The 23314-nt window shown below is 40.9% G+C and overlaps 2 protein-coding genes across 2 annotated transcripts; one reads left to right on the forward strand and one right to left on the reverse strand.

Annotated features, from left to right (window-relative positions):
• On the reverse strand, window positions 388-1921 carry LOC8085552. Its single transcript, XM_002451771.2, has one exon. The coding sequence runs from the start codon at window positions 1745-1747 to the stop codon at window positions 773-775; it is 975 nt and encodes a 324-aa protein (XP_002451816.1). The 5' UTR covers window positions 1748-1921; the 3' UTR covers window positions 388-772.
• Window positions 14026-23193, forward strand: LOC8073799 (kinesin-like protein KIN-14D). The gene is made up of 19 exons (XM_002453519.2): window positions 14026-14106; window positions 14209-14453; window positions 14554-14725; window positions 14836-14960; window positions 15067-15150; window positions 15269-15346; window positions 15420-15512; window positions 15786-17447; window positions 17541-17622; window positions 17720-17815; window positions 17922-18101; window positions 18222-18328; window positions 18428-18606; window positions 20521-20685; window positions 20770-21023; window positions 21108-21271; window positions 21481-21902; window positions 22038-22141; window positions 22781-23193. The coding sequence occupies exons 1-19, from the start codon at window positions 14070-14072 to the stop codon at window positions 22861-22863; spliced, it is 4332 nt and encodes a 1443-aa protein (XP_002453564.2). The 5' UTR covers window positions 14026-14069; the 3' UTR covers window positions 22864-23193.

Here is a 23314-nt window from a genome sequence, read left to right on the forward strand (position 1 = left end):
CAACACCAAGACTAACCAACTTCCTGGCCAGCAGCAGCAGCAGCAGCCGCCCCAGTCAACACAGGTTGCAACCATAACCATGTACGTACGTGGTATGTACCACAGCATGCATGCATGCTATAAAACAAGGACCGGCGGATGGATGGATCGGATATGAATATGAATATGATTCCGCATTCCGGACGCTAACGAATATTGGTGTACCAGCCGAGCCGAGCCGACACACCCCCAACCAACCAGTGTGCCCACTCGCTCTTGTACCCGCGCAAAATCCCAACCAAATTGCTGGCCTCTCGTCCTTTGCCCTTTGCTTGCATTGCATGCTGTCCTGCCCTGCCATAGTGCCATGCCCCCTTTCTTCAAATCACATACACTAGCCCCTGCTCCTAATCACCAATGCCACTCCTTTCATTCTTCATTCTGCGCTAGTTACAAAGCTAGCTAGTAGCCAACCAACAGAATTAGTAAAATTATGACCAAGATTATGGGAGGGAGATGCATGGTAACAAACACTTGTATACCACAAAGAGCATTCAGGGACGACACACACACCAAACAAAAAAAAAAATTAAAGCCCGTGTGTCCTTAATCTACTTGCAAAGAAACATTTAAGCCGATTGGGTGTAGATTGTAGAAGCAGGACGGCGGCGGGACCCGGCGGCCGGCAGAAGGCTCATGCAGCTTGGCTGCCACACTGGAACGGACCACGGACGGCGGCGCGCGGCGTCCTTCTTGTCCAATCAATCAATGCAGACGGCCGTCGGCCGGCCCACTACGCGATGCCGGCGGTGACGGGCCGAGGCGGGCGCGCGGTGGCGTAGGGGCTGGTACCGGCAGCGTAGCCGTAGTAGTCGGGTGTGGACGCGGCGCTCCTCTGCGCGCGCAGCTGCTCGTAGAACCGCCGGATGAACTCGTCCGCGCGCCGGTCCACCTGGGCAGCAGCAGCAGCTGAAGCGCCGCCGTCCGAAGGCGACGGCGACCCGGCGGCGAGACGCGCTTGCTGCCTGCTGCACGCCAGGCGCAACGCCTGCGACGACTGCGCGGGGGACGGCGTCGTCGTCGCCGAAGAGGCGCCCGGCGCGGCGTCGTCGCTGAAGAAGAGCCGGCGGTGGTCGTCGTACTCGCCCTCGCCGTCCTCGTCGCTCAGCATCTCGAACACCCGCGCCACCTCCGCCGCGTCGTAGCCGTTGTAGTACTGCATCAGGTACCCGTTGCCGCCGTCCTCCGCCTCGTCGCCGCGGTGCTGCTGCTGCTGCTGGCGGCTGCTGCTGCTCCGGCGTCGGCGACGGCGCCTGGCAGCGGCGCCGAGGAGGCCGAGGGCGCCCCCGCCTGACGCCGACGACGGCGTGTTGCTGCAGCTGAACTCGACCTCGCGCCGCCTGCGCGAGGGCTCGTGCACCGCCAGGCTCGGGTCCAGCGCGCCGCACGAGAACGTCCCGCCCGCCGCGCCGGCGCCAGAGGCGTAGGAGGAGAAGGCGTGACGACCCTGGCCGTGGCCGTGGTGGTGGTGGGAGGCGAGGAAGCGGTCGCCGAGCGCCTTCCCCGCGATGACCTTGCCGCGGTGGAGGAGGAGGTGGAGGTCCATGGCCAGCTTGCGGCCCGACGGCAGGCCACGGCGCAGCATGTAGAGCACGGCGCGGACCACCCGCCACAGCCGCCGCGCCACGGTCGGCTCCGTCGTCGCGGCAGCCATCACGCCCTCCTCCTCCTCCTGCTGCTGCTGCTGCTGCTTCTTCCCGGCCGCCATTGCTTGCTCTCTGTCTTCTCTGCACAAGGTCAGGTGAGGAGGGAGGGAGGGCAGTTCTTGGAGGGGCAGCGGCGCTATCTCTGTGTGGTGTCTGGTTGGAAGAAGGTGGAGATGGGACACGTATTTAAAGGCCCGGAAAAGGATGGTCGGATAGCACTGACAGGGCAGGGTTATCTCATTAGTATCTGCTAACACCCAGCAGCTAAAGAATGTTCGCCGGATTAGTGCTGGTTGATTTGATTGTTAATGGTGGCTCTGCATTATTGCCTGGACGACAGGGTCCAGCTCCAGCTCCAGCTCCAATGGACCATGGGAGAGCAGTGGGCGCTTGGATGATGCCCCCAGATGGCCTCCTGCTTCGTCTCTGCACTCTGCAGTTTGCATTGCACACCTCCTAGCTTGCACCCAAGTTTCAGGCTTTCAGAGACGGTTACCATTCCAGTTTCTTGGGGAAAACTGGTATAAGATGTTTCAGCTACATGCCTCCAGCTTGTAGGCAAAGAACCAGGAAACGTTGTCGCATGACAGACATATGTTTCTGCACGAACTCTCTTTTAAATACTCTATATATTATTACCTCTTTAATAATGATTTTATATTTTTTTTTAAAAAAAAAAGAGGAAAGGAAAAAGAGAGAGAGATAATGGTTTGTCTCTCGTCTCGCCGTTAAATGAGAAATACCCAATCAGGTATGAAGCATATGCCTGAAGGGGCAGAAACACCTGAAAAAAGCTTAACTACAAACATGTCTCTACACATGCATGAACACCTCCGAATAAAATTTCGAGTGGACAGTGTACTAATTAAATTGCTGTCGATACCAGTAAATATTATGGTTGTTAGTATCTGTCAAGCTTGGTATCAAATTGGTTGGTAACTGCTTGTTTGTCAAACATCATCGTCAAATTGGTAATGGCACACAAAACATACTGAACCACCAAAAACAGGTGGAGTTGGAGACTTCGGGCTAGATACTTAGCTCCACTTTGAAATGCTAGAATTTCGCAAAATCGTATATATAGGTACCTTCACAGAAAACAATGCTGGATATAGGAAAATAAAATAAAAAAAACTGGCATTCTGAAGAGTGCATCAGATATGTTTCCTTACAAGCATTTGTTTCAAACAGAATGCTACAAGGACAATGGAGACCTGCATGCATTCACTGTTGGTCAAAAACACACTGCGACCTAATCTTCGCTTGATTGAAAATTAGGTGACCCTACCTGCTCCCAATTTCTCTTCCACCTTTGGCATGAATTACAGTATATCCATACAAGTCGTGGCAGATAACGCGATGAAGGGTGCTTTCTTGACCAGCATGTTCCCCAGATTTCCTATAATTGACGATCATCAGAGGGAATAAAAAGCCAAAAAGTGCCCCTTATCACTTCATCCGTTGTTGCCCTACTTTGTGATCGAGTCATCGAGAGCTACGTGGCATGAATAATCCAACAAAACCATACATAAAGAGTGTCAATATGTCATCAGAATTTAACCCGTTTTACATAGACTCAATTATTGGATTTCCCCAGTTTTGAGTTTACTTTGGATAAGGACACTTGTCGACAAAAGAAGCACGCTTTGTATGTGCCACGTAGCAGACAAAACCAAGGTCCCGGGCTCCGGCCGCCGGCACACGCAAACGTGTCTCCACCTAAAAGGCTTAGGGAGTGTTACACAGTTCGACTATACGAGCTTATCTATGCTACAAGGGACCAATTCAGATAAAGCTTGGGTATACCCCACATTTGTGTCTCTGCTGAGATAGTTTAGCCTTTCTATATACCAAAGATTTTGTAACTAGGATTTTAACTTTATTGGTTATATTCTTTCACTAAAAAGTACTGCTGAAGTAGTGCTGAAAAATAGGACGATTAAGGTCAATGGCTCATAATCCTTCCTTAAAGGCTTTAACTCAATCCAAGGGCTAGGGTTCTTTGGATTATCACACGCCCATGCAATGGTCTATCGCAACGCACCCTAGTTCGATCCCCACCTACGCTTTGATTCAATTTTTGAAAAACTATTCAATGAAAGAATTTCTCTGCCCATCACCGCACCATGCTCCCTGGCCTCGGGAAACACTGCCCCTGCACCTCTTCGTCTTCCGCCACTGACCACGCGAGACTCCTCCGACAGGCGACCAGCTGTAGGCCTGTAGCCTGTTGTTCGACACCCAAGCCTAGCAACTCGGCTACCTCGGCACAACGGCAGCCAGTAGGTTAGCTCAGCAGCTCGGCTGCCTCGGGTGTCTAATGGAGATCCAAAGGTAATGCAAATCCATCCCCATTCGATTCTGGTTCAACTTTTCTACATATTCACTGCCCTTATGCCTCCATCGTCAAGCCATGCGTTGCTGCCTCCTTGCGCGGTGCTCTGCTTCCGTGCAGTGCTCCGATCTCTGTGGCGGTGGCTGTGTGGGAGAGGGAGAGGCACCGGTCTCCGATAGAGAGGAGGCGATGACCTCGTCTTCCGAAGATGGGCATGGTGTGGCAGCCGTGTGGGGAGAAGGGGAGGCATCACCAATAATCTCTCAGAGATAGAGAGAAGAAGAGGCGACAGCTGGTACTTTGGTGGATGGAGAGAGAGAGGGAAAAGTGAGGATGAGAAGAAACCCTAAGTGCACGTGTATATACTCCCAGTTTCATATCGGGTCAAGATAGGGCCACACAGTTTGGTAATGGGCTCGGCCTATTAATAAGCCCGCCTTTGAAAATGGAAGCACTTTTAGGGACAGCCTTTTAAGAGGCTCGCTCATTCAATTAATTTATAGATATGTTTTAAAAAAAAATTAACTTCCTCCTAAAATAATTTTAGATTGGGTGTCTCGATCGGAAGTTGATTATAGATTTTGGTAGATACCAAAATTTTGTGTCCGCCTCTAAAAGTAAAAATAGCCGGTCTCCTAAAATTATTTTATACTAGTAGAGGTCACTACTATAGATATTATTTTTAAAATGATTTTTAAAACTGAGCCACCAAAAAATTCTAAAAATATAGAAAAATATTTTTAATCCCAAAGAGGATCCACCTGTTAGCCAGTGGCTAGCTCTGACCCTTGGCTATTTTTGCATGATTTTTGAAGACTTCGTGGTTGCCGGCTTTGGAATCCGTAACCCTGCCCCCCCTCATGCGCACCGTCCTCTCCACTGTACCGTTTTGTCACTTGTGTCTATAAGCTATTTTGGCCCCATGTATTATACTAAATCGAGCGTAAATTGATTGTTTGAGGCCCTAAATGATTTTATATAAAAAAGTTATCAACAACAAAGTTTTATAACTTTTTGAGATCCACATTTTTCATTTATGTAGTTTCCACATCCGAGATCGTTTACAAAATTTGAATTTCAAATTTGAGAAATTCAAACGTAGTTTTGCATGACAAGATGATTTCAAATCAAAAAATTATCAACTATAAAATTTCATAACTTTTTGAGATCTATATTTTTTTCTTTTTGGTGGTATTTCCATCCGAAGTTGTTTGAAAAATTCAAATTTTAAATTTTTGAAATTCAAACGTGGTTTTTCATGACAAGGTGATTTAAATTTAAAAGTTGCCAACTACAAAGTTTCATTATTTCTCAAGATCTACAAAGTTTATTTTGGTTGTTTCTCCATCTGAGGTCATTCAAAAATTTAAATTTCAAATTGGATAAATTCAAACACAGTTTTCCTTGATAAAATGAATTCAAATGAAAAATTTGCCAATTATAAAATTCTACAGCTTCTCAAGATCTACAAAGTTTATTTTGATCATTTGGATCAAATATTCACCTGACATGGTGGTTCTAACATTGATCACATATCTTATATATCTCTCTTTTAGTTTACGTAGTTTCATAAACTACAAGAGAGATATGTAAGATTTGTAAACAACGTTACTTTCACTTTGTCATATGAAAAAATGACCAAAATATACATCATGAAGAGCTATACAACTTTTATGTTCATGACTTCTTCAGCTGAAATTGTTTGATATTTCAAAATATTATTCGAAGTTGTCATTTTTTAAATTCAAATTTTGAAATGTACACAAGAAAAGATGACCAAAAGAATAGCAGTAAGAACACAACATATTGAGAGACCATAATTTTAGAAAAAATTAGAAAAAAACTATCAAATTTAAAGTCCGGGAGAAAGACTAATTACAAGTTTTATCTAAAGATTAAAAAAAGAAAAATGTTCATCAACAATTGGAAATTAAATCTCAAAAACCATTTTGAAGCATCAAATGAATTTAAATAGAAAAGTTGTTAACAACTAAGATTCATATCTTTTTGAGATCTACAACTTTTGTTTTGGTCATTTCTTCATCCGAGGTCGTTTTAAAAAAAATTCAAATTTTAGTACTTCATTTTAAATATTGAGTTGTTCCTATAGATAAGCACTATTTAGGGCCTGTTTAGATTGGGGATGAAAATTTTTTGGGTGTCACATCGGATGTGTCGGAAGGATGTCGGGAGGGGTTTTTAGAAACTAATAAAAAAACAAATTACATAGCTCGTCAGGAAACTGCAAGACAAATTTATTAAGCATAATTAATCCGTCATTAGCATATGTGGGTTACTGTAGCACTTAAGGCTAATCATAGAGTAACTAGGCTTAAAAGATTCGTCTCGTGATTCTCAACTAAACTGTGTAATTAGTTTATTTTTTTATCTACATTTATTGTTCCATGCATGTGTCCAAAGATTCGATGGGATGGATGAAAATTTTTTTGGTGGGGAACTAAACAGGGCCTTATAAGGGCGGTTAAAAGAACCGATCATCCCTACAGATCAATTTTATAGAGGGCGACTTGTTTGAGAACCATTTTTAGAGGCGGCTTAATATTGATCGAGCCAACCTAAAAAAAGGTAACGTATAAATCATTTTTTAGGTAGTGGGTACATACCAGTTTGTCTTAAAAATTGAGACGATGTCACCCTCACCCAGTTCCCGGTTCTCTCTACCTCTGCGGCTGTCCCTGACTTTACAAAGGGAGGGAGAGGTAACACGATCAGGTGTTCTTTTTTGACCTACAGAGAGCCATATAATTGTCAAGGGAAAGCAACAATTGTCCCCTATCACTTCTTCCGTTGCCCCTCCTGCTTTGTGATCGATGATCGATCTACCCGTACGTGGCAGAAAGTCAAGGTAACCATAAGAGTCATCATACAAGACTATTGTCAAACTACTATGGTATATACGGTGTACTACATAGGAATTCGACCGTTATCACTTATCACGGAATATAAAGTTATTGGATTTTCATTTACTTTTGGATAAGGACAGTTGTCGCCCAAAGAACCACGCTTTTGCACCGTCCATCTCGGAGGAATCATTGTTTCTCTGCATTAAAAATTAGGTTATCTTATTATCAACTGAAGTCTCCAAATTCCTCGTGCGACATATTATATTAGAAAAAAATAAATATTAGAAATTCTCACAACATAATCATAAATATCTACCCTTTAGTTTGGAATAGGTAGTTTCTTATTATCATCGCCTTTAATCACAATTGGATCTACTCTGTTTTATATTGGAATAAGGGAGTAATAATATATATCGATCAAACGAGACAAAATTCACCAAGAACATAACTAGTATATGTCATATATGACCTAAAAACTTGCAAGTCTTGTTGAAACAAAAAAAAAAGAACTTTTATGCCTCTAGTAGCTAAACGGAGAAAAGCACCCAATTATATTCCTGCAGGACGAACTTTGTAGCTTGTAGAGTAGTGAAATTTTTGTGAAAAACAAAGGTCGCTTGCATTGCTTTTGGTCGATAGAGCCCTGTATGCATGGTTGTCGTCCATACAAGAACCATGCAATGCACAACTAAAATACACACCGTGCCTAATAAACGGGCACTTGTTTATTATATATGTCCCGTAGTGAAATAAGGCTGAAAGCAAATCATTTCCAACAGAACTCTTGGCTAGTTTCTTAGGGATTAAGCATGGCAAAATGTGCTCCAAGAATGTGACGCATATATATAATATACTAATAGTCATCGGCAGGCAGCAGCATCCGTGCCACGCGTGCGGCCAGCAGTGAAAGCCCCTAAAAGCTGCGAAGTTTTTGGGCCATCGATCTAAATAGAACACTGGAGAGTGAGATCGACTCAGAACCGGGGGGAAAAAAGAACATTGCTGGAAAAAGCAGCGCCAGCCACTTCTTATTGGATAAGGACCTTGTTAAATAAAGGCGTTAAATAAAGCATCCATGCATCGTCGTCTTGCACAGAAACATGTTTGCATGATTGGCGTGCATGGCCGCGCGCCCGTCGGCCGTCGCTTAAGGTATTGTTTAGATTCAAAAAGTTTTTAGATTTTAATATTGTAATTTTTTTGTTTTTATTTAATAAATATTGTCTAGTTAATGAGTAACTAGACTTAAAAGATTTGTCTCGTGATTTACAGACAAACCGCCGTGCAATTAGTTTTTGTTTTTATCTATATTTAATATTCTATGTATGTGCCGCAAGATTCGATATGACGAAGAATCTTGAAAAGTTTTTGGTTTTTGGAGTGAACTAAATAAGGCCTAATTTGCTGCACTTAACAAAGGTTCCGTTCAGTACCAAATTAAATACCAATGTACCGCCGTTGGACAGAGACGCCAACGACCGGCCCTGCAGGCTGTACATGGAGTGCCCAGCGAATTACAGACGAACAAATACAGGTTTTTCACATTCGTGAAAGAGAAATCTGAGTGGTGAATGTCATGAGTTTGATACTAGCACGTAGACCTAATTGTAAAATGTATGTCCTCCGGCCCTTTAATCCCTTTTTGCATTGTGTGCCTGAGACACTGAATAGTGCTTACTAAAAGCCCGAGCACTTGGTTTATTAATTTCACTATATTTCCTTTCCTGGGTCTTGTAGCTTAGTTCTGAAATATATAGGAGTATATATTATTACACATGTTCCAGATAATGCCCTGCCAGTGCTTATTAGTTTTGTCACCTAGCAGTACAAATTATTGCTGCAATAATCTATCAGTACGTGTTGTGGAGTGGAGAACCATAATTGCATGCAATTATTACGTACACCTGATGTGCGAGGATAATATATAATTATATACACACTGACAATGAGCTGCTTTTTGTTCCATTTGCCTTTTTTTTAATCTTTTTCAACAAACACATCACTGGTATTGTTTTGTTTGAGGCCTGGTTTAGTTCGTGAAAATTTTTGGATTTCGCTACTGTAGCATTTTCGTTTGTTTGTGGCAAATATTGTCCAATCATAGACTAACTAAAGTCAAAAGATTCGTCTCATAATTTACAGACAAACTGTGTAATTAGTTTTTGTTTTCGTCTATATTTAATAATTCATGCATGTGCCGCAAGATTTGATGTGACGGAGAATCTTGAAAAATTTTAGGAACTAAACAAGACCTCATAGTAGTAATTCTGAAGCAACCGCCCAAATCCGACCGCGATAAGAAGTTGCTTGATGACATAGGAGTACTACATTATCGTTGCCAGGGTGCCGTACCTTTTCTGCCTACTAACAGTGTTTTTCTTTTATTATATAATTAGATAATATTTATCGAATACAAACAAAAGTTTTAAAGTGTCTATTTTTTTTTTTAAAAAAATTGCAACTAAACCAGCGCCCTGGCTACTGGATCCTACCGTACTACTAATGCAGATTCAGTGCTCCATGAGTAGGACACCACAGCACAGCAGCAGGTGACATGGAGATGATGACCTCTGCTTCTTGTTTATTCCCAATCGGCTGTTGAGACACAGAAATAAAACGCAGGCAGCGCCGCTTTCCGGTTACGGATGGTGCCGGCTCCGCAACAACAACTATCTACTACTAGTAGGATTTTCTAGGCAGGCGGCCCATCATCATCATCATCATCATGCCTTTTGCATTGTGTCTTGTTAGTAGTACTAATTAGGCTACTAGTAGTAGCTTAGTACTAGCTTAGTGTGATACTAGTGCTCCTGGTTAGTTGAGAAAAGAGCGTCCTGGCTAAAGATCTTCAGATAGCCATTGCATCCATTTGTGTGTCAGCTTGTGCTTTATTAGCTCTGGATCGAGCCAAGCCATAGCAGGCAGCAGGCTTGGGGAGTTGGGGTGAGGAAGATATAAGCATCTCTCGTATTTCACACCCTTGTTTCTAACCCTTTTTTTATTTGCCGCTCTGCATAACTTTGCATGACAACGACGCAAGTTATCAAGGGTACAGAGTAAGAACCGGTTTTGCTGGCTCCCCTGTGCCAGCAAGATCTTGGGTTCCTGATTAAACGCTGCTTGGAGACGACGATGAGATGCTTGATTCTGGGATCAGGTCAGGCGTCACCTAGCCCTGCATCCTTTCCTTTGCATCTCATGTGCCGCCACTGCACTGCACCTGCTGAAAAGGGACAGGCAGAGATGCAGAGCACAATAGCATATAGCAGAGGCGCATGCAGAGCCTGGTGCGGTACAGTCAAAGCGCCCTCTGCCTGCCCCTCCCTGACGACTCACGGCGCTGTGCCCCCCACCCCCTGCACAACAGCCTCTTCGCACAGTCGCTGACCCGTGAACATATATTTCTTGAAAAATTTTTACATTCGCCTACTATATCACTTTCATTTGTATTTCTTAATTATTATCTAATAATTATAGACTAATTATACTTCAAAAATTTATCTCGTAAATTGTAGATAAACTATATAATTAGTTATCTTTTAAATCCATAGTTAATGCTCTAGGCATGTGTCTAAAGATTCGATGAGATGAATAATCTTAATTTTTTTAAGAACTTGTTTAAATTAGGGCGTGAACATTTAAGGTGTCATATGAGTGTCATATTGAGTGTTCCGACAGTACTAATAAAATAAATTATACAAGTTTTCAGTACTTCATGAGATTATTAAATCTAATTAATCTATTATTAACATATGTTTATTTTAGTTTTACTTTAGCACCATATTGTCAAATCATGAAATAATTAAGTTTAAAAGATTCGTCTCATAAAATAATTACAATCTTTATAATTAGCTATTTTTAATTTATATTTAATACTCCATACATTCTAAACATCCTGTTGCCATATTTCAAACTCTCTATCTATCTCTGCACAAGCAGCCAAGCAAGCGAAATGGAGGTTTTGAAACTTGGCGCTGTATTGTACTGCACTTTGTCTTCGGACTTTTTTTGTTGTTGTTGTAACACCCAAAATATGATTTTTAATAGAGTTTAATTGGATTTATTTAAGTATTTTTATGAGCATTTAATTTAGCACTTAAATAATTTTTATGGAAAATAAAATCTATCATAAGGTTAGGAACATGCTTGTGCATACATGCTGGAATATTTATTTATTTTACTGTGTGTTTGGTTTTATTTGTGTTCAAAATTCTATTTAAAAAATGATTTGGAAAAGAAAAGAAAAGAAAAAAAATGAAGAGAAGGTTTACCTGCTCTCATCCCGTGGCCGAGGCCCAGCATTCCTCCGCGGCCCAGCCTAATTCCTCCCTCCCCGAGCGTGCACCCCACCCTCTCTCTGTTGGCTGATGACCGGGCCCCACCTCCTTTCTCTCCCTATCCGGCTGACGCGCTGACCCCACCTGGCGGCGCCCCATCTTCTTCCTCTCGCCGTGAGCGAATTGGACTCGGCCGAGACCACCGACGCCGAACCAAACCTTCCCAATCCCAAAAACCCCGGGATTTGGATTTCCCTGCTAAAGCGCCCTATAAAGCTCCTAGCAACGCCTCGCGTCTCGTTTTTTCCACCTAATTAATCTATTATTAACATATGTTTATTTTAGTTTTACTTTAGCACCACATTGTCAAATCATGAACTAATTAAGTTTAAAAGATTCGTCTCGTAAAATAATTACAATCTTTATAATTAGCTATTTTTAATTTATATTTAATACTCCATACATTCTAAACATCATGTTGCCATATTTCAAACTCTCTATCTCTCTCTGCATAAGCAGCCAAGCAAGCGAAATGGAGGTTTTGAAACTTGGCGCTGTATTGTACTGCACTTTGTCCTCGGACTTTTTTTGTTGTTGTGCGGCCAAAAGAATAAAAACAAAGAGCAATGCCTTATTTAGTTACACCCAAAATCTAAAAACTTTTCAAGATTTTTTATCATATCGGATCTTATGGCACATGCATGGAGCATTAAATATAGATAAAAAATAATTAATTACACAGTTTCATATAATTTACGAGATGAATCTTTTGAGCTTATTCAATCCATGGTTGGACAATAATTACCAAATACAAATGAAAGTGCTACAGTACTCAAATTAAAAAAAAGTTGAATCTAAACAAGGTCCAAAATCTTGTTGTGTAATCAACTAATAAAATAAAAAAATTTCAACCAACCTCCACTTCCATGGTATAATCTGATTTTCCTCTCTCATCAATAAAGACCCCTTTTCTAAATTCCTATTTGGCTAAAAATGTTTTGCTTTTGCTCTCTAGCGGTTTCGACGGTGGTTTTTACTGATATGTCGCCATGTCAACCGTTCTATATGGCATCATGTCAACTACGAGGGACAAATTGGAGTAAGTTGAAAATTCTGAGAGACAACTTGGACTATAAATATTTTTATGTTTTTTTAAAGAAAAACCATTACAAATGAATTTTCAAAAGAGTATCTAGATATTTTAACATAGAAAAATAATGCAATCAAGAATCCTAAATTTAATCTTAGAAATTTCATAGAAGTTTTATTTTTGTCAAACGTGAAATGCTTTGACTCTCCAAGATTGTTGGAATAACTTACAATTTGGGATGGATGGAGTATTAAATATGATATGGTTGTGTTGTCCTTAAAGTGACTTGGTCATCAACGTCCAATTGACTATGAGAGCGTCATTAGGGCACTCACAATGCAGACTCTATCATAGAGTCTAAAGTTATTTATTACCTCGAACAATGTGGATTTAGAGTCTAAATAAGACTTAGAGTCTTATTTTTTCTATCGTTTTCTGTAATAAATATGTTGTCACATCAGTAAAATACCATAAATAATATGTAATTAGTTGTCTTGGACTCTGTGATGGAGTCTTGCATTGTGAGTGCCCTTAGCAAACAAACATCAAAGAAAGTCCATATAAGATTCAACTAGTTTTAATTTAGGCATTCTATATAAAACTAATTGCATATTTTGTAGCTAAATCAAATTTATATGATTTTTTAACATTAAACTAGAAATTATGATTTTTAAAATATTTGGATATATTATTAAAAACTCCTCATGGCCATGGCCGACGAAGCGCCATATAGGACAGGTGATGTTGCACCACAATAGCAAAAACTACCATCAAAATTGCTCTAGGTGTAAAAATAAATGATTAAAAAAATTTAAGGTGGTCAGAAAATCAGTTTTTTTTTAAATGAAAGAAGGAAAATTAGAACACCGGAAAAGTTAAGGGGTCAAATTGACTTTTTTTCACCAGTCAATTTCAGATTTGCACTTCACGGATGAGCAGTACACGTAGGACAGCCCACGAAATTTCAGCGGATTGTCCCCAAGATCGGCCCAAAGTCAGTCGTACGATTATGGGCCACTGTCTGGCCTGAGGCCCAATGTGCGCGCGAGGAGGTCCACGGCAGCCAAGCTGGTGCCACTGCCCTGCCGTCCACGGTGGAAGCGGGTCTGGAGGGGGCCGGGCACACCCCCAACGTCAACGTCCTGTTTGGTCTGCCATATACTGCCATATAATCTCATGTTTAGTAGCTAATGATGATAATTAGTAATTAGTGCATGCAGTTTGCCCATGTAGTATAGTCTAGTGGCTGCCTTGGCTTGGTGGTAAGCGTGTGTTACTTTCCAACTCCCATGTCTGTCCATATGCATGTCTACCTATATTTAGCACAAACACTATAAATCTATTAATGGATATACAGTTGCATGCAGAATTCTATACCTTAGAGTTTTTCTTCATTAGATAAATGTATTTTCTGGATTGGATATGTAGCTCATTTGCCTTTATTATTACTTGTTGTCATATTTTTTTACTCTTACCTATTCTATTTGACATGGCTAAGTTCTGACTTCCTTTATTAAAGATTAATGGCTATGAGTCTCTAAAAAAATCTTTGCAGATACCTTGGCTCCCAATGTTTCAATCCTAAATCTTCACAAACAACATGCCCTCCTCCTAAATCTGAATCTATTAATGGAAACCGAATGTTGACAGAAGGGAGATAGTGGGCCGCATAGGCACACGCAGCCGAGGCCTCCGCGCCTCTCGCGCACCCCATTCCCTCCTGACCTCACCTGACCCCCTCCCTCGCCCCACGTCCATGGCAACATCCTTATATCCCGCGCGCGGCCGTCACCGCCGCTTCGTTTCCACCCCTCCTCCATGTTCCTCCGCGAGCCCAATGTGCCGCCAGACCCATGTAACAATCGACATTGATTACCATTTCTTTTTCACCATTGCTTCGTAGAGGTTAATCTATCAACTGATTGGTTACTCGGTGGTGATGATTGCTACCGCGCAGCAAGGCGGCGGACAGACGCCGTTGGGTGGTTGCGCTCCCTGTTCCCAGATCTACCATTGCCGCCGGAGGCCACCGATGAAGACCTACGCGCCGTGCTCGCCAATGGTAGGCTGCTCTGTGCACTCCTGCGGAGACTCTTGCCCGGTGCACTACTGGACGACGCGGCCACAGACAATGCTGGCAGGTTCCGCGCCGCCATCCAGCGGATGGGCGTGCCCACCTTCAGCGCTTATGACCTCGAGAGGGTTAGTCCCTTCTCGCTCCTCGTCCATGCCACGGTGCCATGCATCAATTTTTTTTCCTTCTTCATTGACGTTGCCGATAATTCATCCATCGTCCGTATAGGGGGAAATGTCAACTGTCGTTACCTGCATTCTTGCTCTAAAGGATCGGTTCCCATCACGCCTCGGCGAAGACCACCATAGCCCTCCCTTCCTCACTAGATGTGACAGCGAAGGAAGCAGGAGGAACATGGGAGGCAAGCTGCAAAGGGTACTCACAAGCCCCATTATGTCAGGTAAACAATGCCTTTGTTTCGATAGTGTTAAGACAATGACAACTGCTCATTTATAGAGTAGCTTCAGATTGCTAGTTGAAACATTTTGTTTTTGTCATCCTTGTTTCCAGAGTCATACTCTCCTTCCTTTGGAGCCGATGCCTATTCTCCATCACAGGTATTTCAGCCGAAACATGGATATTCTGATCTACCAGGCTCTAAATATTCTGAATTGATGAAATCCTCGAGCTTGGAGGTAAGAGTCGTGCAACGATGTTCAGTTGAAAAATAGACAAGATTTATTTCATCCTGTCTCCGACTTTACATGCTAATAACATTGATTGTGTTACTTATTTGTGCAGAATGCTCCCACTCAGTCACTTTTGGGTGTTTTGAACAGCATCCTCGATGAGAGCATCGAGAGGAAGAATGGACAAATACCTTATGTAGGCTTCTCAAAAAATCAATGTAGTCATTTTGTTCTTTCCACATTTAAGAGGATAAAATGCTATATGTGTTAACAACTTTCCTTGTATAAATGAATGTTCAATTTCATCACTGTAGCGCATTGCTTGCTTGCTAAGAAAGGTCATAGCGGAGATTGAAAGGCGTATTTCTACCCAGGCCGGGCACATACGGAATGTGAGACAAACTTCTATTTGACTTTGTTTTGCCACTATATTTTTTTCCTTTGTGATTCCTTACTTGTCTGCAGCAAAATAACCTGATTAAAGCTCGTGAAGAGAAATATCAATCAAGGATAAGAGTGCTAGAAGCATTGGCTGGTGGGGCAAGTGGACAAACACATGTAAATTCTTATACCTTCTGTGAACCAACTATCTATAGGCTGCTTTTCCCAAATTTTTGTGCATTGTCTGCACTTTGTGAATATTTTTTTCTATGATCGTGGCATCACCATCAAATGGTTAAATAGTTGGGTAATTCATCTATTTATCTTTGTCGTAGCTTAAACTAAGATGACTGAGTTTATCTTAATATTGGCAATTCATTCCTTTGAATATGTTTGGTTTAAGAACCAATTGAGTGGTTCATGTCATGGAAGTTCACTTTAAATATACAGGTGGAGAAAGACAAACTTGAAGGCAAGGGCCAACTATCAGAGGATGATATGGCTAGATTAATACAATATGAGGAAGACTTGGTAAGATTGATGAAAGAAAAGGAAGACATGGTTAGGTTGCTTAAAGAGAAGGAAGATATGATCAGGTTGCTGAAGGAGAAGGAAGATATGGTTAGATTGTTGAAGGTCAAGGAAGATATGGGTGATTTGAATAATGATAAAGTAGATAGGTTACTTAAAGAGAGGGATGAAACTATAGTTAGATTGACACAAGAGAAGGAAGATATGATTCGGATGTTGAAGGAGAAGGATGATACAATTAGGCTAATGAAGGATAAGGAAGACATGGTTCATATGAAAACTGCCACTGTCGAAGATACACAACATACAACAGATGAGAATAAAGATAGGTTACTTAAGGAGAAGGATGATGTTGTAGTCCAACTGACAAAAGAGAAGGATGAAATTATTGTCCAACTGACAAAAGAGAAGGAAGACATGATTAGGTTGCTAAAGGAGAAGGAAGATATAATTAGACTAATGAAGGAGAAGGAAGATAGGCTCAACTTAGCTAGTGGCAAGGTTGAGGATAGGAAGCAAGCAATAGATGACGATAGAGATAGGTTGATTAAGGAGAATAATAATGCCATTTCCAAGTTAACATTTGAGAAGGCAGAGATTGCTAAGTTGCTGCAAGAGAAGGAAAATATAATCAGATTGATGAAGGAGAAGGAAGATAAATCTGATTTGAAGAAAGGTAATGTTGACGACACAAAAGAATCAATAGGTGAAGAGGCAGATAGGTCGATAATGGAAAAGGGTGAGATAATTAGGTTGACAAAAGAGAAGGAGGATTATAGAAATACTATTATGAAACTTAAGCAGGAATTCGAATCATTAAGATCATCATATGAGGAGAGCTCCAAGTTGTTAGAATCTAAGAAGCAAGATGTAGTTAAACTTGTCACTGACAAGGAAATGAATGACAACATAATTTTGCAACTCAGGCAAGAACTTGAGGCAACAAAAAAGTTGCATGAGTCGGAGTCAAAAGAGGATGATTATAGAAATACTATTATGAAACTTAAGCAGGAATTCAAATCATTAAGATCATCATATGAGGAGAGCTGCAAGTTGTTAGAATCTAAGAAGGAAGATGTAGTTAAACTTGTCACAGATAAGGAAATGAATGACAACATAATTTCGCAACTCAGGCAAGAACTTGAGGAAACAAAAAAGTTGCATGAGGCAGAGACAAAAGAGAAGGAGGATTATACAAATACTATTATGAAACTTAAGCAGGAATTCGAAACATTAAGATCATCATATGAGGAGAGCATCAAGTTGTTAGAGTCTAAGAAGGAAGATGTAGTCAAACTTGTCACAGACAAGGAAATGAATGAAAACATAATTTTGCAACTCAGGCAAGAACTTGAGGCAACAAAAAAGGTTCATGAGGCAGAGACTCAGCAATTAAAGACCAAAGCTACCAAAGTAAATAAGGAGTTCGAACAGAGGATAAAAGAAATAGAACTCATGTTAGAAGATTCTACCAAGAGGAGAAGAGAACTTGAAGAATCTACTGAATCTAGAATCCAATTTTGGAAGGAGAAGGAAATAGTGGTAAACAAATTTGTTGGTTTGCAAGTAAAGAATGCTCAGGTATTGGCCAAACCACTCCCTCCCCCACTCTTCTTTTTTTATCCCTACAGTGAATATCTGTGAACTGAAGTGTATAGCTCTCTTTTTCTTCAGGAATTGAGGCTCTCTTCTGTTTCGGTTAGGCTTGAAATACTAAATTGTCAAAAAAGATGGTTTGAAGAACTTTCTGGCCTTGGTGAGAATGAATCCTTGTGACTAGTTATGGCCTACATTGTCATAATGTTATTTTCGTCAATAGGTCAGTTCTAAAATTTTAATTTAATTTTCTACAGGACAAAATCTTAAGATGGTAACAAATGCTGCAGAAAAATATCATGCAGCTCTTGCAGATAATAGAAAATTATTCAACGAGATCCAGGAACTGAAAGGTGCCTATTTGAATTGTAAACAATAGTTCTTTTTGTCTGATTTACCTATGTCAAACATAAGACTGCAAGGCCAAAAATAGTAGCTTAACGTAGTTTTGTTGAGCAGGAAATATCAGAGTTTATTGCCGGATAAGACCTTTTCGACCCTGGGAGGATGAGAAGTCCACTTCAGTTGAATATATTGGTGAGAATGGTGAACTGGTTTTATCAAACCCTACAAAGAAGGGAAAGGAAGCTGGCAAGAATTTCACTTTCAACAAAGTTTTTGGCCCTACAACTACACAAGGTGCTCATGATATGAAACAAAAAATATATCTTTTGCTAAATCTATTTAATTGTTATAAGTATTCATCAAATAGCACTTTGTTGTGATATCTTTCTTTCTTTCTTTCTTTTTTTGTTATAGATATAGTTTTCAAGGATATTCAACCACTAATTAGATCAGTTCTTGATGGCTACAATGTTTGCATTTTCGCATATGGTCAAACTGGATCAGGGAAAACCCATACAATGGTATGAAGCTGTCAGGACTGAATTATTATTTTTAGTCTGTTTAGATTCCTCTGCAATGGAGGATATATTCACAATACTTTGTTTCAATGAATTGCTCAGATGGGGCCTGAAAACGCAACTGAGAAAGAATGGGGCGTCAACTATCGAGCACTAAATGACCTTTTCAATATCTCACATGATCGACGAGACGCAATTAAATATGAACTTGGTGTTCAAATGGTTGAGATCTACAACGAGCAAATACGTGATCTACTTGGTATCGGTGGCTCACAGAAGAAATATCCTTCTTATTCAAGGCTTGTTTCAGTATAGTTTTCCACTTAATTGAAGAATACATATTTTTGTTATGCAAGTCCGTAACTGCTATTAGCCCACTTATGCATTACAGTTTTATTTTGGTCTTGAACATGAAGGAAAAGTATGTATTCATTGCAAATAAGACAATTACTAACACCCACCACTCCCCGGGCTCCCCCAACTTATATGACAATAACATTTGCGTCTGTTTTTTGTTTTCTTTTTTTTTGAAAGAAAACATTTGCGTCTGTTAAAAGGAGGAAGACAACGACCCAACCTACAAACTTAACTAACTGTGCTAGAGGTGGTAAGGAAGGAGAGCCCCTTAGCTCATGCCATAACCCAAAGCTATGATTCCTCTCATGGAGAGATAAGACCTTGGATAGGCTCGGAGTAGCACCATTAAACACAGTCATTTCTGTGTTTCCACAAACTCATTGCACATGATATGATGAGCGAGTTTAGGAGCTGTTGGATGGGACCACCCATAGCAGAACAAGCTCTACACCACCTAGTCATCAAAACAGTTCTCCAAAAGTTGAGGGGAGAGGACAGCAAGCTTGTCTCTTTGCAAGAGAAAATACTAGAATTGCTGGGCCAAAACGCATGACACCTATTGTGGGTGTTGGATAGTCTCTGACTGTTGATCACAAAATTGGCAGGTCCCAAGATGTGGAAGACCTCTCTGTGCCAAGCGGTTGGCTGTCCAGAAGCAATTATGAGCCACCAGCCAGAGGAAGAAACGGCATTTTCTGGGTGACCAAGATTTCCAGATGCACTCCCAAAGGACCAAAACTAATAGCACCTTGAAGTAAAGCATTGTGCTCTCATGCCTAAAAGAAGTGTCACTAAGAGAACAGTATTATTGTTCTCTTAGTGGCACTTCTTTTATAGGCTCTAAATCCTCAATTGCTGCCAAACAACCATCTATCTTTCCAGAATAATGTGTTGGTGTCATCATCACCAACCTCTGCAATCACTGCTAGGGGGAAGAGAGATTGAATGCAGCCACTTATCTGAATTGAGAACATCGACCATGGCTTGTTTGGGTCAGCCTTTTGTAGACAACCATTTCACTTGTAATGCCCATCCAAGACATTTGTCAGAAATACCAAGCCCGCCAAGCTCCCCTGAGCGAGTGAGTGGCTCACCTTGGGCCAGTCTATTAGGCAGTGACCTCCATTGGCTAACTTCCTCCCTAACCAAATCAAACTTCTGATTTTATCAATAGCCTTAATAGCCCAAGGAGGAAGATCAATTGCCATTGTTAAGTAAACAAACTGACTCCTGTACTCTTGCATTGTCATCACAAGAATACCGGATAGGCAGCACATTGCTTGATCATTTCAGAAAAAAGGCCCAAAGCTTCCCCAAATGATGTAGAGTACCAAGTGTTAAATTTATATCTGTTGCATCTGGTTGGAGGAAGAGGACTGTTTCATCAGCATACAAAGACAGCCGGTGTCCGATAGGCTGAGAAGAGTGGGGTTGGAGCAGCTCACCCTCTTGAGCCCTCATCATCATGATATAAAGTATCTTTGATCAGTAGAAACAACATTCGAAAGAGAGGATCTCCTTGTTGTAGTACCCACCAGCGATAGATGAATTCCCTCGATATCCCATTTAGGAGCACTTGGGTGGAGGAAGACTCCAGTCAACCACTCAATATATCATGCCAAAAAACTTAGTTTCTCTAAAACCTCAATGAGTTAAGTGATACCATATTGAGTTTCAGTTGGTTACACATTGCTATCCTTTTTCAGATTCTACTGACATCATATTGCTTATAGGAATTTAAACCATTGTGACCATCAAAAAAAAATTTAAACCATTGTTTTTTTTTTTTGCTGACTGAAGTGATGCAACAAGGCACTCGTTTTCCTTAACTTGCGCACACTAGGGATCCAGAATACCACCCAGCCCAATGGACTTGCAGTTCCTGACGCAACAATGTGTCCTGTTGATTCGACTTCTCATGTTATTCAACTAATGCAAACAGGGCACAACAATAGATCCATGAGTGCAACAGCCTTGAACGAGAGGAGTAGCAGATCTCACAGGTAAATTACTTGTGCTGCTTGTCTTTTGTATAAAGAGACCTTGCTTGTGGACAATTTATTTATTTGTTTATTTATTTTGTGCAGTGTTGTGACAATTCATGTCCAGGGCCAGGATTTGAAAACCGGTAACACTTTGCGTGGTGCTCTGCATCTTGTGGACCTTGCAGGAAGTGAAAGGGTGGACCGATCTGCAGTTACAGGAGACAGGCTCAAAGAAGCACAGCACATCAACAAGTCTTTGGCTGCACTCGGGGATGTTATATTTTCTTTGTCACAAAAGAATGCTCATGTACCATACAGAAATAGCAAGCTTACACAAGTCTTACAAACTTCTTTGGGTGATCTTCTTTACTAGAAATTAAGTTTGGATTACATCATAATTTTTATATGGTTTCTTGACACACAAACTTTTTCACGTTTAGGTGGGCATGCAAAGACTCTAATGTTTGTGCAAGTCAACCCAGATGTTTCGTCATACACTGAGACTTTAAGTACACTGAAATTTGCTGAACGTGTGTCTGGGGTAGAACTAGGTGTTGCAAGGACCAACAAGGAGGGCAAAGATGTCAAAGAATTAATGGATCAGGTAATCATTTCTTTTTTTTCTTTTCCTTCACTTATATCCATGCTAGGGCGATTGATACGAAACAGTAGATGCAACATGTGAAGGTAATGACTTGACTTTTGGACATGCAAAGAAGTCAAGAATGTCATGTTCAAAATATGTCATCTAGGTGGCTGAACTTGATCCAGAAGGAAACATACAGATGTTGACATCTAATTTTTCACCTGCAGCTTTCACTGCTCAAAGATACCATTGCAAAGAAGGATGATGAAATTGAGCGATTGCAAATAGCCAACAGTAGCAACTCCCTACTGAAATCCACGAAACATGGTGACTCTGTGTTGAAGCATTCGGCCTCTTCTCCAGGAATGACATCTCTAGGAAAGGTGGCAAGCTTTGGTAGCGGGGCAGCTTCTGATCTTGACAACTTCTCTGACATCAGTGATAGGCATTCCGAAGCTGGGTCCATGTTTTCTACTGATGAGGCCCGACAGCTGGGCCAGAACTTTGCTGATCCTGGTGGTGATTCAGATGGAAGGCTAAGTGATGTATCAGATGGCGGTATACCCACGGGTGCAGAAACTGACAGTTCAGTTAACAACGTTGTGGACCAAGAACAAGAGAAAACATCCACTGCTGGAAAAGAGCGGTTGTGAGTATTACCCGTTATCTATAATCTTAGATCTAATAATATTTTTGTTCATTTGTCATTTAGCTCTTGCAAATTCTGCAGAATGGTTTCTGGCCTTGGCTGTTGTCTGTAACTTCTTCATTCTTTCTCATGCAGAGCCAAAGCAGTAAGTCGAGTCCAGAAGCTAACAGTACCAAAAGTTGGCCAAGCATCAAGCTTGCGGCCTAAACCAAGAGATCCTCCTGCTCCTAAATCTTCAGGTAAGATGCCTCTAAAAGCTTGCACTTCTGTTACAACTTAATTTTATGGGAATGCTAATCTTGAGGATCTGATGGTTGGGGTAAATGGATCTGAGTCTGACTCAGTAGTTCTATAGATGATTAACTTGATATGACAGGAGAACACTAATAGAATGTACCAAACAGATGTCTATGTCAATATTTGTTTGTACATGGATTTGCCTCTAGTCTGTACTTGCATTGCCAAACATTATGATCAACTTGACAAGGTTTTTTTTTAGAACAAGTTATCTTGAGAAATCGAATTAGGCTATCCATTATTAAAGGGAATGAAGCAGGCCATGAAAGAATTATATCCATATAGCAGTCAGTGCAACTTACCAACTCTTGATGCAATCAATCTAAATAGTAGTACTGCGATACAATTTTATCGAAGCTCTTTAGTTCAAAAATAAAGAAATAATATTGTAAGTCTTAAGGTTTCTTGTATACATGTGACTCTTCAACAGCTCACAGAAACCTTGACAAAGAACGATTAGTCATGGCATTTTTTACTATTACTCCCTTTATTTTCTGTGCAGTTTAATTTTTCCTTGTGTGTTGTCTCATATGCACATACCATTTTGTTAGTTTCACATCATATATTTTCCATAATTGCAGTCACAACTGGTGTGCGAAAAAGTACCACCACTCAAGCAACTCCACCAGCAAGAGCTAGCAGCACTTCAAAACGAGTACCATAAATCAAGATAATCATTTGGCGAAGCCACTTCCCAGTCATTTTTCTTTTTTGCGTAGCTTTTTCAGAAAGGTATATCTTCTTGCCATGATGTATGTAACACCGATGCTGCATGTGATTCTTGTGCCAATTAGTGACTTGTGCATCTCAGGTGGATAGGTTCTTTTCTTTTCATGTTTCCAAATGAGGGTGTTGACTGCATCAGTATATGATGTTAGCATGTTATAAGATACCATTGTTCAATGTGTTATGAGATACCATTGTTCAATTAGTGAAGGAATTCGGATTGATCAAATTCAAGTCCTTACTGTTTTTCAGAATCTATTCATGTCGATATTGTGGTGTTCAGCAGTCCTTGTAATTTCATAGCAATGCAACAATGCAGAGCCGTTCACCCTAAACAAATAGTTATTTTCTAAGATTCAAACTAGACGATTCCTGTTTTGTTCTTCATA

Source organism: Sorghum bicolor, chromosome 4 (genome assembly GCF_000003195.3).
Source record: "Sorghum bicolor cultivar BTx623 chromosome 4, Sorghum_bicolor_NCBIv3, whole genome shotgun sequence".
NCBI lineage: Eukaryota > Viridiplantae > Streptophyta > Magnoliopsida > Poales > Poaceae > Sorghum > Sorghum bicolor.